This window comes from Mauremys reevesii, linkage group 27 (genome assembly GCF_016161935.1).
Source record: "Mauremys reevesii isolate NIE-2019 linkage group 27, ASM1616193v1, whole genome shotgun sequence".
In the NCBI taxonomy this organism is placed as follows: domain Eukaryota; kingdom Metazoa; phylum Chordata; order Testudines; family Geoemydidae; genus Mauremys; species Mauremys reevesii.
Window position 1 is genome coordinate 3,838,614 of NC_052649.1, and position 16,120 is coordinate 3,854,733.

A 16,120-nucleotide genomic window follows, 5' to 3' on the forward strand; every position below is an offset into this window, starting at 1 on the left:
TTGACTTAAAAAGAGAAGTTTCCTTGTGGTTCTGAAAAGTCCTTCTATCCATTCATGCAAGAGCTGACATTCTTACCCCTGGTCTATGCTTGGGAGTTGGGGTGGGAGGGCAGGTTTCAATCTAAGATATGCAACTTCAGCTACGAGAATAGCATAGCTGAAGTCGACGTATCTTAGATGAAATTAAAATTACTTACTTCACGTCCCTGTGGTGCTGGATCGACCGCTGCAGCTCCCCCATCGACTTTGCTTCTGCCTCTTGCACTGCTGGAGTTCAGCAGTCAACGGGAGAGTGATCGGGGATCGATTTATCGCATCTACGCTACACGTGAGAAATTGATCCCTGAAAGATTGATTGCTACCTGCTGATCTGGGGGGTAGCACAGGCATACCCTTAGTGTGCTGTGTCCCCCAGGGGTGACACTCAGAGCTTTCTACATAATGGTGATTAAAGGGATTTTCTAGTACACTTACTGTCCTTTTATAATTAGGTAAGAGATTGTGTATTCTCAATGCTGCAGTGTTCTTCTTAAAAATATTTAAGATGGGTGCTTTAAAAGCTACCACAAAAATAAAAGGGCCCTGCTTGAAAGCCAGCCCTTACTGCTGTCCGAGAGTCCGGGTGTGAAATATAGCTGAGATGCATAATGATACCTCATGATTCTAAAGACAACTTTAGTTGTGGCAGCAGAATACAAAGCTCTAAGTTAATATGGATAGGGAGGAAGCCTGCACATACTTGCTCCAGTTTTTAAACTTGAATGGCTGCCATAGTCAGTTCCTCGGATTCACTTTATTACTGGAGCACCTCGAAGCTCCCACCGCGATCACAGATTTAGGGCCTCATTTTGCTAGCCTCTGTACCGATGCATAGTGTGAGACCATCTCTGCCTACAGAGCTTACAATCCAGGTGGAGGAGATAGTAACGCTGCCTTTCTCCCACCCTGAGTGAGAGCTTCGGTGACCATGTGTCTGAATTTTTGCCAGCACTAATGTTCTTGGAACGCAAAGTAACACTAAGGTTTTGAAAAGTGACATGACTTTAGGTGACCTAGTGAAGGCTCCATTTCTAAAGGCTCTACTTTTTAGAGAGTGGGTGCGCAGCGCTTTCTGAAAACCAGGCCCCTTGAAGATGCCTTCCACAGCAGGCCCTCAAACTCACTAGCCACTTCTCTCTTTGTACTGCAGTAGCACCTGGAAATCCCAGTTCTGACTGGCCCTGGAGGGTGCTAGGCACTGCCCAGGAAAGTCTCTGCAAAACTTTTGTTCTGAGTGTTTGCTCCCAAAACCCTGTGATCTGAACCTCTGCATTATCTAAATCCCTGCCTCGTCTCCCATGTGCAGGGGGACAAGGAAAATCCAGAGGTGCGGATAATAGAGAAGAGACCCCTGGGCAGAGCTCGGAGGAGGATGCAGCTGTGCTCCCAGCTATGAGGGAGGCCACATTGCTGCTGAATGGCTTCTGCCATAGTGCAGGGATCCGCTGCAGCCCCACTGTTACAGTGCAGGGATGAGTGAGTGGGGCCAATCCCTGCAGGCGCGTGGTGCAGTCCTGACATGGCAGAGTACTGGCCAGGGCGTTCTGTTCTGTCCTGCATCTTGCACCTGCAGAAATCGGGAACCCTCTGCAGCCCCATTGTCATGGGAGCGAGTGAGCAGGGCAGAGCAGAGACCCTTGGCCTGGCCTGCAAGGAGGCCGCCATGTGGAAGGCTGCTCAATGACACTTGCCTGCTCAATGATCCCAATTCCCGAGGGGCCAAATCAAATCCGGATCCCCCATGCTGTTCAGCAAATCGGGAGTAAACTGTATTCAGTAACAAAGCTGTAACACTGCAGAGAGTCCAGCGAGGCATCTGTGATAGTGTGAGGCCTGTAGGTCTGCTAAGTCCATGCCTGTAGTCATAGCAGCACCCACCCATCCACTCCTCAGCATCGCTGACCTCTTTGTTTCTCCTAAGAATGCAGATAAACACACACAGGTGCAGTATAACTTTTTTTTTTTTTTTTGCTTTTATTTTTAAAAATGAAACAGTGGAGTAAAGCGGTTTGTGGCAAAACCTAGCTGGAAGAAAAATGGAGCCCGCGTCCATCCACAATCACAACTCCAGATCTGAGCCAACTAACCTGCCTCACAAAAGTACAAGGTAAAGAACATGGAGCAGTAGGGGAAGGGGGAGAAAATTAAACAATCAACCGAAGGGAGGAAAAATATCATTACAGTCAAGTACAACTTTCCGATGGATAGTCTGAAATTGCATTGGATTGGTGACTGGGGGGGAGCAGCACTTAGATTTCTTCAAACACGTGTGTGGAACAATCAGGTGGCCTAGCTATTCCCTGTTTCCCCCAGTATCAGGCATGAGGGAGTACAGAACAACATGGCAGCTGACTGGGGATTTCAAAACCCGGATAACTGCAATATGGATTAGTTCTACCTCTCTATCTGCACAGCTGTGTATTGAACTGGCCTAAGCTTCAGATGATCATGTAAGAAGTCACTTTAGTCACACAAGCCATTCCTGTTTGGTTGTTACTTTTACAATCCAGCCCTGACTGATTTATCATTAACACACACCGAGCACTGGTAAAAGCGAACCACCCAGATTTCACACCACCTAAAAATACTTCCCCGCTTTAACAAGACACCATCTGGGGTGCAAAGGTGCCGCTAAAAGCAATGTGGTCCGAATGGCAACTGAATGCCAGTCTATGCAAAAGTGACCAGTCCATCACACAACCAAAGCGTCCGCTGAGACAGAGGAGCTGAGAGAAGTTGTACGGCTGACAGAAGTAAATATCAAAGTTAAAAAGAAAAAAAAAAGTAATGGAATATTGAGCATTTTAAAAAAAATTAGTCACAACTGAACAATTTAGCACTGCTGAAGTTTGGAACTTTTACAACTAATGAACACATTAAAGTGAAAAGAAAGCCCATAAATTCTATTTTTTTTTTTAAAGAACATTTTTTCTTTGGAAAAAGAGAGTAATTTTTTCCTCTACACTACAGCATGTGGAGTTGCCACTACCTATTTTATTCTATTGTCACTAAGAGGTAGATAAACAAAAATGAATTGGTTATATATAAGGTCATGTCCCCTTGTTTGACATGCAGTGAAGCTAACGTACTCCATGGGCACTGGCTGTTTAAGGAATAGCTGGGGGCTTCACCTGGGGGAGGAGTGGATTTAATCAATGTGGAGTGAAACTAGGTTTTGTAGTTCACTGGAACGGATCTGATTAAAGGGACAGTGGCAGATTTTATTTTTTTTAATGGGCCTGAAATTCATCCTTAAAGCCCGTGGAATTTAGTTTGGGATGAATAGAGTGCATCTTTAAAAAGCATAATTAACTCTTTACACACACTAAATAATTTTGTAAAGACCAGCTCTGCCCTGATTTATAGGCCATGTAGTCCTATTCATTTCCCAAGATGTTAAATTTAAAGTGATTTCAGCTAAAAATCTAATTTGTGTTCCATTAATGATTTACTTTTTGCACTGTGATCTGTTTGGCTGCTGTTTAGAATCAATTTAATTTTTCAGTTCCTTCCCCACCAGCACGCTTGCTGTTTTCAAGTGATTAAATACTTTTTAAAATTAAAGATTCTAGTAGAAATTTGTATCGGTGGGAACAGTTCTAGTTTGGCCAACTATTGCTTTTTGGGTCATAAAACCAACAGTGTGGGCCTGTGTTCACCTGACACCATCCCTTTAATCATTCACCGTTGAAGATCACCGCTCCTTTAACTGGTACCCTGCACAGTTTACACCCTACCCGCTGCCTTTGGGAATGGGGACGATCACTTCTGGGGTGAGATGGCGTCAGGCTTTTTCTCCCCTTCCACAGGCCAGCTTTGAAAGCGGCCCAGCTTTGCCCGCCGCCGCTCCTGCCGTGTCACAAACAGACCGCATGTCCGAGAGGTATTAATCTTGAACAAATATTTAAAAAATTCTGTAATGTACAATAAAGCAGCAGGGTTCAAATGCATATTTAAATTAGGGATGGGCCGACTTTTAAAGGGTTCTGATTATCACCCTCCTGGCCGGATGTCTAGCTGAACCTCAGGGGCCTGGGTGGCACCATGGCTGGTATGTCCTACCCTCCCCAGGCCCTAGCTCCCTCAAACCAGCTGTGCTGTTTTGACTCAGCCGGCTACTCCACCTTCTCCTACCAGGTCTCTTCTAGGGAGTGGAGAAGTGGCACCTTCTCCTTCCTTCCCAGTATTCCTTCAGAGGAGAGCCGTAGCCCTACCTCCGATGCAGCAGGAGCCAAAGGATCAGCTGCTGGGTTTGTCTTAACCGCCCCAGCACTGGAGTTCAGAGGTTCTTGAGAGTGCCCGAGGGTAAAATCCCCATGAGGTTGGCGGGATCTGACGTACATTGACTGGTCTCTTATATTTTATGGTGATGGGCTAATCATTGCCCACCACAGAGGCTCCCATTGCACCAAAGCAGGCTTCCTAGTCAGACTCCTAGAAACGAGACGCCAGTAGTGGAAAAGGAGGAGCCATCATCTGTTCTCCTGCTTCACCAGCAAGAAGATCCCACAGTGACCGGGAGGGGTAGTAAACTGCCCAACCACTCCTTCTCCCTCCAGGAAACCTACCGCTGTGGAGCATGGAGGGAGACCCTTCTCTGCGCTTTCAAGAAAGGTTCTGTTCAGGGCTTATTTCTGAGGCTGGGCAAAGCTGCAGGTTGGATATGCCCATCCTCTCCCATCTATCATTCAAATCTTATTGTAAGGTTTGAGGTAGTTTGCACATGTAAATTTCAAGCTTGCAGCACCTGCATGTTCTCAGGAATAAAATGATTCCAGAGCCTCTCGCTTATTTCATTCGCTCTGTATTTTACAAACTGACTTAATAAAAGGGGTGGGGGCAGGTCCGATTCAGCCGAATCCTAAACAATACTGTAAGGGCCTGCTCCGAAGCCCACTGCAGTCTTTATTGACTGTCAATGGGTTTTGGATCAGAACCTAAAGCTGGGATTGCCAAAGGAGTTAGACATCTGGGCCAATGTTTTCAAAAGTCACTCACCTTGACATTGGGAAGGGCCTGATTTTAAGATAGTGCTGAGCCCCTGCCTTCTGAAAACTGGGTCTCCTCTAAGATGTCCCAGCTTGGACACCCAGCAGTTGTGGCATCTAAAAAATCGCAAGTCGCTTCTGACAATTTTGGCCTTCAATTCCCTAGCAAAATCCCAGCTGAAATTAACAGTAGCACTGCTATGTTCACAGGCCAACTGCTTTGTTCATTCCTTCCAGACCAATCTCAAGAAGAGAGTGAATTAGAGTGTCAAAAACATTATCTGTGCCCTCTCAGGAGCATACGTGTTTCACAGGATCGCACCGATTTCATTCAAAAGAAAAAAAAAAAAGAAAAAAAAAATAAACCTCTCGGTTACTATATGCTTTAAAAAAAGAAGAAAGTTCCAAAAAAATAAAAAAAGCCTATGAGGTGTGTGTACCATTTCAAGGGAACAGTAAAGCAAATCCTATTAAAAAAAATTAAATTAAAAAAAGTCTTCAACTGTCTCATACCAAGTCTGCGTTTCTGATATTTTTTTCCCCCAGAATCTAAAAATAATCAAAATATTTGGAGCTAAACATTTTAAAAAAAAAGACTTTTCTGGTACTATATTACTAATGTTTACTGTCTTTTTCTTGCTTAAAAAAAAACCAAACCAAAATCTAATGCCCAGGAAACATAAAATGTAGCTTAAAGGCAGTTTCTTTTTAATATTTACACTGAACTTTAGTCAATTTTAACTCCTTAAAAACCTTCCAAGTATGTCAATTTGGTTAGGTTGCAATTATCACTGCCAGCAAAGGAGCACATCGTCCGCCATGGCTGCTGAACCATAGCTGTGTTTTTAATTGCCGAGCAAGTGTTCAGAGTTCAGAAGAGAAAAATACTGTGCAGGCTGGTTTAGTCATTTTTGCCCCTTGCTGACTGGCATGACAAGATTATGATAGCACTAGGTAGGTGAACCCAAAACTATAGTGTTGTTTTAGTTACTCCTAATAATAATACTTTGCACTCTATATGGCACTGAGGATTGCAAAGTGCTTGAAAAAGATTAATTTGTTAATCCTCACAACAGCCCTGTGAGGTAGGTATCATTATACCCATTCCACAGATGGGTAAACTGAGGCACAGATAAGTGGGTTATTTTATTTTTTTTTGCCCCTAGGCCACAAAGCAAGTCAGTGGCCATGCTGGGTGCAGAACCCTGTCTTCTAACCACTAGACTGCACTGCTTCCCTCATTTAAATTCTACACCTTGGAGCTACCTGATGCATTAGAGCCTCCACCGTCCTCCAGAATGAACCCAGATTCTGTCCCACTTTTTATTCCCCTCAAGTTTAAAACCAGGGAACTTTTTCAAACCCTTTGAAAAGGATCTACAGAAACCAAACCAACCAAATTCACACTTAGTCGAGGAAATGTGCATGCTTGAGAAACTCTGCTGCTTCTGCTATCATAAAAATGAGGCGCCAGCTCAGAAGAGATGAGATATTTCTCTGCTCCTCACCCTGTCCAAAGCCAGCCCTGGCTCTACAGCGGATGATGCTCCTGGTACTACTTCCTTTCTGATTTCAAACCTAAAGATCCTGCCACTTAACAAGGGTTTGCCTCCAGGGCTTCTGGCGCCTGTTGTTCATGTTTCTTTTTAATTCTTGGTTGACTAGAAATGTATTTGCATCATCAGGTCCCTTTTCCTTATTATTCATTTAGGCCTGGGTCAAAGCTCAGTCAAATCTCCTTCCATTGACTTCATTGGGCTTTGCAGCTGGTCCAAAGGGCTCCTTGCAGAACGCTGGAGTCTAGGCTGGTGCCAGAGAAATACAGTAGGTGCACAGTCCAAGAAACTACACAGGACAGGCCGGTTGCCTACTGGGAATAACTTCACTGATACTCAAAGCAACTTGGGTGTGCAGAGTTCTGCACTGGGAGACTTAGCTCTCTCTGACTCCTTAAACAGGTGCCTAAGTCCCATCAAAGTCAATAGGATTAAAGCCTGTGTAAGTGCTTTCCTGAATCAGGGCCTCAGGGAGGAGATAAGTGATTTGCATAAGTCCACAGTGTAGAAACAGAATTCAAACTCAGGATATCCTAGCTCCCTGGCCTGTCCAGAAACTACTAGGCAATGCTGCCTTCCTTAATGGAAACTGTTATTTCTAAAGCATTGATCCCAGCAGAGTAATCACAACTGATCTTAAAAGAAACGAGGGGGGACAAAGATGCCCCCTTGAACATATAGAAAAAGTATTGCAATGGTGCAATGCTTCTAAACATTTTACAGGGTTAGGCCTGTATTATGGAAAACACCAGAGGTTCCCATTGAATAATCGAACTCTGGGTAAGTGGCAGGACCCCCCCTCAATAGAACACTGCAACAATCAGATTTACAGTACTGTGGGTTTGTTTGTTTTTTCTCTTGATGATACAGTTTGAACCAGTTATCAAAAATGCTTGCTGTTGGAAAATACAATTCACCGATGTCTGAATAAACTGTTCTGTGAACGTCTGTAAAAGGTAGAGCCAGAGATTTAAAGAAGTAGGAAACCATTTTTCGTAGGACAAGATGACAAATGCAGGTAAAAGAAAAAAAAAATCAAATCAACTGCATCAACTTGAAATCTATTCCACGTCTTTCCTGTCTTGTAACTTTCTGCCCTCAGAGGAGACAGGTGCAAGGAGTCAGAAATGAAGGCCTTGACTACCCAAATCTTCCAGTGGTAAAAAGCAGAATTAGCATCCTGCTTTCTCCTCATTGGGGCTTTGGAATGTGTCACCCACTCAAAGGAGATTTTTAACTCTTGCTGTTTGTTTGTTTGACATTCCCTGTCTCTACAGAAAAAGGGTCATTACTTCTTTAAAGCTGCGTACACTTAGGGGCTTGATCCAGCGTTCTTCACACACCCAGAATTCCCACTGAGTTTTGGGGGCACGGGACGCAGGTTCAGCCTCTTTAGAATGGATTTTACCACCACGGATCTTTTAACATGACATTCTAAAAAAAAGGGTTAATTTCTGCAGGTACAATAAAAAAGTAGCAAGATGTGATTAAAAACGTGAACCTTTCTAATAGCGATAGCTGGGTTCACATCTCTCTCTCTCTCTTTTTTTCCCCTTGTTGTCTGCATGTATAAAATTTTGGCTCCCATTTCTCTCTCTCTCTCTTTTTAATTATTTGTTTATCCTCGGTAAAACTGAGGCAATCTCTGTAAAATACTTAAAGCATCATAGTGGAGAAGATGGTCTGATGCTGCCTATTTAGATACACGAGGCCGATCCATTTGGGTTGGTTAATGAAGTATTTAGAATCAGAGGGGTGGCCGTGTTAGTCTGGATCTGTAAAAGCAGCAAAGAATCCTGTGGCACCTTATAGACTAACAGACGTTTTGCAGCATGAGCTTTCGTGGGTGAAGTGCCACAGAAGTATTTAGACTACTTGGAATTACCACAGCAGGCCAAATTCGTTAAACATACCAGTCAGCCCCTCCACATGCCAAATTTCATTGCTGATTTCAATGGCTAGCAATTACTGCTTGATAGCAAATCCATTCTACTCTCTTGCCCTTTCATGAAATGTTTCAAATCTAAGACTCTTTAACAGTTTGGGTACCTGATGGACTTGGGTTAAGCGTAGACTTTATTCCAATGGCTAGTTTTAAAAAAAAAATTTCCAAACAAAAAGTTGGTGGGTTCTAACAATCAAAATCCTAGATGAATTTCTACAGCCAACTCTTGCATCACGGTGAAATTAACCACCCCGCTTTAAAAGGCCAAAAATCAGCGGCTGCCATCTTTTCCACTATGTCTGAAATTTCTGTCGTTCTCAATAGAGAGCTCATAACACTTGGTTACCTGCACATAACTCCTGGCTCATAAGAAATTATGAAACGTAACTTCTCTTTTCATTAAAAAAATAAAATATTCAAGACTATCAGCTTTTATATAAAATATCAGCAAGCCCCAAAAACAAAACAAAAAACAATGGCTGAGGTAACTTCATACCTTGAGGTAGCTTTTTTTTTTCTCTTTTCTTACTCTTTTTTTTTTTTTAACTTGTTGCTAAAACACACAGCAATACCTGACTTTCCCCACATCTTCTTGTTGTTGCAATGTTTAAAGGACAGTAACTGCTTGTATGTTCCCTTTATCAAAACTAGCAAGCATTCCTGCAGCTGCGTAATCCAAATTCAAAGACAGTCATAACTCAGGCTATGTCTACACTATGCGATAGCAGCTTATGTAGCCAGACCTGGGCTAGCATCTAGCTAGCTAGCATGGTGAAAAATAGCAATGAAGATAGGGGGTCGTGCACGTCAGTGTGGTCTCCCTCGGTACGTACTTGCATTGCTATCCTGTGCCACTGAATCTTCACTGCTATTGTTAGTGGTGCTAGCTAGCTTGGTGGGCACACCAAACCATGCTGCAATCACATCTCTGATTGCAGTGTAGCTATAACCTAAGCAAGATGTACGAAGGAATGCACCAGCAGAACAAAAGGTCTGGTCTCCCCTACAAAAACAAATCAATGCAAGGGTGGTTCCCGGCTCACTTCTCAGAGCCTAGACAGATCATCAAATTCCAATAGCCCACCCATCCTTTGGCTACACAGGCAGAGTTGTTCTCAGTTATACTCTGCTTCTCCCAATTCTCCACTACCCTGCACTTCGTGAGGGCAGAATCATTGTAAAACGCTACCAGATCAGAGCGGCCGCGATTGCAATTGACTCCCGTGGATTTAACTCTGCTTTTACACCGGTGTTACGGAGCGCAGCATTGTAAATCTGGAGTTAAACAACAGACTTCAATGGAGTCTCTCTGGATTTACCCTGGAGTCACGGAGAGCAGGAGCTGACCCCTATAAATCCTCCTGCTTGTATTGAAGTCACTTCTACCTGACCTCAGTGGGGCAGGCTTGGGCCTGAAGGCTGCCCTATCCCAGCTTGTTCAGTGCTGTGTGGGTGAAGGGTAAAGCAGCACTTCAGGGGCTGCTTTCAGCTCATAAGCCATGCCGAGGGAAGACGAGACCTTGCCCTGCATCTAAGATGCCATCACAGCAGTTACTGTCCCTTCCAAATACTCATATAAAAATCATTAAAATATATTTAAAATATAAAAATCCACATAAGAGTGACTGGATTCAGTAACCATATTACATTCTTTTGACGTATATATTTGGTTTTGTCTCATGAAAAGAAGGTATTTTTTTACTGCAGAAAAGTTTTGCTTGCGGGTTTACTTTTTTTTTTTTTTTTAAATGTGCCAAATTTCAGGAATTCCCCCACCACCTAGAGAGACTAAAGGGAAAAATAAAAGACAAATATCCCCAGGAGAGTGTATTTGAATTGGGATCCTTGTTCCTAGTTAGCTTATAAACCTTCCCTGGGTGTTTTCAAAGATTCTATCCTTTTCTGTTTAGGCTGCAATTTTCAGAGGCCAGTGGGAATTGGATGCTCAGATCCCATTGGATGCCTCCTGTCTGCAGTGAGGTAAGCAGGTGCCTGATGATGATGATAATAATAATAATACCTAGATTTTATCATCCATAAATGTCAAAGCATTTACAATGTCAAAGCATTTGTAGATGGAGAAACTGAGGCACAAACACTTCCCCAAGGCCACCCACCAGGCTACTCGCAGAGGGGGGAATAGAACAGGAGCTCTCACCCTTTTTCTTTCTGAAGCCCCCTCAACATGCTATAAAAACTCCACGGCCCACCTGTGTCACAACAAATGTTCTTCTGCATATGAAATCCAGGGCTAGAGTTAGCGGGTAGCAAGCAGGGCAATTGCCCGGGGCCCCACGCTACAGGGGGCCCCATGAAGCGAGCTGCTCAGGCTTCGGCTTCAGCCCTGAGTGGTGGGGCTCAGGGCCCCAGGCTTCTGCCCCACGTGGTGGGACTTCGGCTTTCTGCCCTTGGCCCCAGCAAGTTTAACGCTGGCCCTGCTGGGCGGACTCCCTGAAACCTGCTTGCTGCCCTGCAGAGGGCCCCAGTCCCCTGGCTGAGAACTGCTGGAATCGAATACAAGTGTCCTGTCTTAGTGCAGTGATCTATCCACTGGAAAGCACTGCCTCCCAGGCGTGAGCCTGTCAATTCATTTCTGTAGGAGCTTCCAGGTTTTGGCCTCTCTTGAGGTGTGAAGCCCTGCCTTCGGCTGGACACCTGACACTCTCAGGGTTGGTTAAAAATCCTGGCCTTAGTGTTTTTTTAAAAATAAGATGATTATTAAATAGAGGAAGGTTTAATCATGTTTCCTACAAAGCAGTTTTTTGGGGTAGGGGTGGGGGATGTCGTTTAAAAGAGGGAGGGACCAGAACTTTTTTCCTCGGGTGATTTCATTCTTGTGAATAGTGTCACTTGGTAGGATGGGGCGTCATGCCTGGTTCTTTCCAGTGCTGATCACCCAGAAAGGTTACTGTTTAGGTTTGCCTGTGCTAGGGTTAGCCTTGGCATTTCTTCCCAATTCTGCAATCATTTCATAGGCTTAGTTAAAAAAATAAAATTAAAAAAAAAAAGTCATCCTGGAAAATATAGCTGCTCTCCTGTCTTATAAGGCTTTGCAAAGTCATTGCACTGAGTTTGGTACAAAATGGAAGAGAGTTCTCTCTCCTCCATCATGTTCTCGGATGTTCTAAGACTGATCAGTGCAGGGTTCCGGTGTTATCCGAGTCCATTTTGTTCTAAAACCTTCACCCACGCTAGATTTTACTGCGAATGGGAGTAGGAACCATCCTATCTTTTGGAATTTCTAAAATCAGCACTAAGAAAAGTTACTTTGCTCTAAGAATTTTTTTGTTTTTTTTGTTTTTTAATCAGTCTCATTTCTATGTGTAACGTGATGGCCAGAAAGCCGCACCCTGGAACTCTTCTACGAAGGGTATGAGGGCACCACAAGTTTGGGGTGGACTGGCCCACAAAAGTCAACTTAAATGAGCATCTATGTTGCATCTGCTGCAGTGCGGGGGGTGGGGCGGGAGGGGACGGACTGTTTCCAACTTTAATTGCTACGCACTAGATTCACTGCAGCGCTGCGGCAAGGGATGGTGGAACCTCCGTTGCTAGGCGCTGGCCAATCACAGCAGCAAGAGGATGTTGGGGGGTGACACACACCGCAGCACATGTTGCTTCATTTAAGCAGCTTTTGCGGCATATAGATTGTTTAGCTAATTGATCCTTTTTTTTTTCTTTTTTTTTTTTTTTTTAAATGTAGGCATCTACCTTGGAAGCCAATCAAACTGCCTTTTAATCTCAATCTGGTCATGAAAAGTTATCATCTGTCTACGGTAACTGATTCCCAGCCACTCTTAAGCCCGGCATCGACTCATTCATTTTCCAATTTTTGTCACAGTCGTCGCGTGCTAGCGGCTCTTATTTCCTCCGCGCTTGCGTCTGACCGCTCTGTCCCTTCTGATGCTGCTGTTTCACTTGGGCCAGGATATCGCGTATCTTGCGCTGCGCCATCTGGGGGAAGAGGAGCCGCGGCAGAGTTAGCAATAGGCAGCGTGGTCTGGTGCTCAGAGGGCGGGACCGGGCGTTAGAAGATCCTGCCTCAGTGCACTTCATCGCTCCCCGCCCCCCCTTCTGTCTCTTTAGACCAGTGGTTCTCAAACTGTGGGGCAGAGCAGGGACTGTTTCTCACTCTACGTCTGTACAGCCCCTAGCACAATGGGACGCTGATCCTGGCTGCTACAGCTGTACAGCAGAAGAGGGAGAGCGAGTGGTGGTCACAGTTTGGAACGTTATATGTTAGTCCAGTGGTCTCCAACCTTTTTACGCCCAAGATCACTTTTTGAATTTAAGGGCAACCCAGGATCTACCCCGCCCCTTCGCTGAGGCCCCGCCCTGCTCACTCCATTCCCCCCCCTGCCATCGCTCGCTGTCCCCCACCCTCACTCAGTTTCACTGGGGTTGTGGCAGGGGGTTGGGGTTCAGGAGGGGGTGCGGGCTCTGGGCCAGCTCTTTGGGGCTGAGACCATGTCCAGCCCATTGGTTGCACAGTGCCCGGCACAAGGGGGCCTCGATCCTGATTGGACCCTTTGGGGCCTCTCCAATACAATATTAAATAAATAAGTCTAGTAAAAATTCTCGCCCTTTCATTGGCACCTTCCACCGGAGGATCTCCAAAGCACTTTACAATCATTACTGAGCTAAGCCTCAAAAAACTCCGCAGCTGCGTTCCATTATCTCTGTTTTACACATGGGGAAACTGAGGCACAGAGTGGGGACATGACCTGCCCACGGTCACACAAGGAGTTAGTGGCAGAGAAAGAACAAGAACTTGGGGACCCTGCGAAGGTGATAACTGATGTCAATTCATGTCTTTAGGAACTTCTCTCTTCTGGTCTTAGCCTCTGTTGAGCCTCAGAGGTTCCCTCTGCTGGTGGTAGGTCACTTCAATTGTAGGACCACGGACTACCCTGTCCTCTCCCCTCAGTGATGGTGCATGCACAGATACAAACACACCACTGCAGGCAGCTAGCAGGACTTTATAAGTTTCCATCTGCCTCCTGCAATTCTCTCCTCTTCCTCTCCTCCCTCCCAGCACAAGCCCTGCACAGGGAGAGATTCCGTTCTCCGTACCTGGCTGGCATAGAAGTGTCCAATGATTTTTACGATGACTTGCTCATTCTCATCAGGAGTCTGGTCCCGTGGCACCACCACCTCTGCTGCCGTCAGGTTCTGCAGTTCGTTGACCTACAGGAAAGCAGCAGAGCCCACTCGGTTACTGCACCATTTCAGGAAGAAGAATTAAAAAAAACAAAAAACCTGCTCCCCAGGTTTATAGTTATAGAAATTTCTCCAATTGGCAAAAAATAATAAGAATAAAAAAATCACTCCCCACCACCACCCTGGACTTTGCATGGAGCTCAGACTGCGTCAGAGCCGCCCTCCTCACAGTGGGATGGTAAGTAGGACTAGCTGGTGAAATCAAGGATGCTCACAGACTGGCTGTGCCAACGGCCTCCTCTCTGCCTTCATACTTGTCCAGGAGAGCACCAATTGAACCTTGGATCTTGAGATAACCCTGCCTCCTCTATGGCTCCGCCCTTCTCCACCCTCTCCTGTGGGTTACCAGCTGTTTCTGCCTGACCTGACCCTCCTGCCTTCCACACTGGTATGTGGGAGGAGAACAATCCCCTGCCAGGTCAGCAGAGGAGCTGGGAAACAGAAGCACCAGCAAAAAACCCCTCCAAGCAATAGTCTTGACCCAGGTCTGCCTCACAGCATCCCCTCCTCTCTTCCCTCAGTGACGGCTTCCTAGCCATGACAGCCAATCCTCAAAAGCTTCCACACCTGGGGATGAACCAGCCTCCTAACCCCGTCTCCCTGCAGCCCTGATTCTCTCTCTCTCCTTGCCTTTACTTACAGTTTTGCCTCCTTTGCCGATAACTCTCCCTGCGGCCGAGGCAGGAACCCTAATGTGCGTCTCCAGCTTCACTTCTTCTTTAGGCCCAAAAAAGTTTTCCTCCTTGAGTTTGCCATAAATTCGTCCTTGTGCCTGTGAGAGGGGGGTGGGGAATGTGGTTAAACTTGGCTTGTGATCTCTGGATCCGAGTCTGTACTTCTCCTGGGGCTTTTTCTCCCTCTGGCCTCGGGGCACAAAGTTATGGATGAGGCCAGACCAACCTGAGCTCTGGTCTCCTTGTACTGTTGCTAGAACAGCAATCGGGAGATAAGCTGTGTTGATACAGTCATGCAGCTCTCTAAGGCTGGGGGTTCTCAACTGGGTGGGCAAACAGGTGTCGGGGGCTTGCATGGGAGGGGGATCCCACTAAAGAAAATGGGATCCCAGTAAGGAAATGGCTGAGAACCACTGCTCTAAGGGGCATTAAAAAAAAAAAAAGCCTCAAGAAACAAAATACTAAGCTGCCCAGACACCATGGTGATGGGTGCCCATGTAAGAGAGGGAGCAACACTACACTCAGGAATGCCAATCCCAGGATGCATGGCCACCCAGACCTCCTACCCTTTTCTACATAGAGTTATAGAAATGTGGGGCTGGAAGGGACCTTGAGCGGTCCTCTAGTCCAGCCCCCTGAGCTGAGGCAGGACCAAGTGAACCGAAACCATCCCTGACTGGTGTCTGTCCAACCTGTTCTTAGAAACCTCCAGTGACGGGAGTTCCACAGCCGCCCTAGGTTACCTCTTCCAGTGCTTAACCATTAGAAAGTTTCTCTTAATATCTAACCTAAATCTCCCTTGCTGTAGATTTAGCCCATTACTTCTTGTCTTACCTTCAGTGAACACGGAGAACAAATGATCACAGTCCTCTTTGTAATAAACCCATAACCTATTTGAAGACTGTTATCAGCCCCCCTCTTCTTTTCTCAAGACTAAACGTGCCCCCATTGTTTTAAGCTTTCCTCCTAGGTCAGGTTTGTTAAACCTTTCATCCTTTTGGTTGCTCACTTCTGGATCCTCTTTGTAAGAAAGAGACCCCAGTGAAGAAACATCTGCTCACAGGGGCTTTGTTCAGTACGGACCAAAGCAAACTAAGAACCCCAGTCCCCCAGAGTCACCTCCACGCACACCTTCTGTACATTGCTTGTAGACTGGAAGACCTTTAGCGCCTGTAACTAGGTCACATTTCTGTTGCTAAAGCACCTAGCACAAAGATATCCCCATCTGGATTAGGGCATCTGGACACTTGTGGGGATATTTTTAAAGGCACCAGGGGCTAGCTCCCCTTTGAAAAATCAACCGCTGATGCTGATTAATCCTTAATTAACAATCAGAACGGGACCCTGTTGCTTTCATCCTTAGTCAGATCGATAGAACTTTTTCCATAAGGGGGAAGGGCCCAGGGAGGCAAAGTGACTCGCCCAAGGTCATTCAGCAAGTTAGCGGCAGGGCCGGGACTCGAACCCAGGTCTGCTGACTGCCACGCCTGTGCTCTAGCCACTGGATCATGCTGCCTCAGAGAACAAACGCTTTATAGAGTACGCTCAAAAAATAAAATAATTATATCTAGCGCTTGGTGGAACCATCGCATCTCTAGCACTGGGCTTCGGCCTTGTCTGCTCTGGGATTTGAGGCTCTAATCTAGGTAATCCATATTATGGGCCACCCCTAGCGTGTGGTTTGCATGGGTGTTTCAA

The 16,120-nt window shown here is 45.7% G+C and overlaps 1 protein-coding gene and 1 long non-coding RNA gene across 3 annotated transcripts in view; one reads left to right on the forward strand and one right to left on the reverse strand.

Moving 5' to 3' along the window:
• The first annotated feature begins 10,444 nt into the window (after window positions 1-10,444).
• Window positions 10,445-13,682, forward strand: LOC120392295. The gene is made up of 3 exons (XR_005591656.1): window positions 10,445-10,508; window positions 12,232-12,304; window positions 13,564-13,682. It is a non-coding gene; the product is annotated as an uncharacterized LOC120392295 (long non-coding RNA).
• The window catches only part of IGF2BP1 (insulin like growth factor 2 mRNA binding protein 1), a 60,805-nt gene continuing 56,931 nt past the window's right edge, over window positions 12,247-16,120 (reverse strand). For both annotated transcript variants that reach the window (XM_039516995.1, XM_039516993.1), the window contains 3 exons: window positions 14,389-14,520; window positions 13,602-13,715; window positions 12,247-12,482 (listed from right to left, as the gene is read on the reverse strand). In XM_039516995.1, coding sequence (XP_039372929.1) covers window positions 12,390-12,482; window positions 13,602-13,715; window positions 14,389-14,520 — 339 coding nt within the window. In that variant the 3' untranslated portion in view covers window positions 12,247-12,389. The remainder of the gene's footprint in view (window positions 12,483-13,601; window positions 13,716-14,388; window positions 14,521-16,120) is intronic.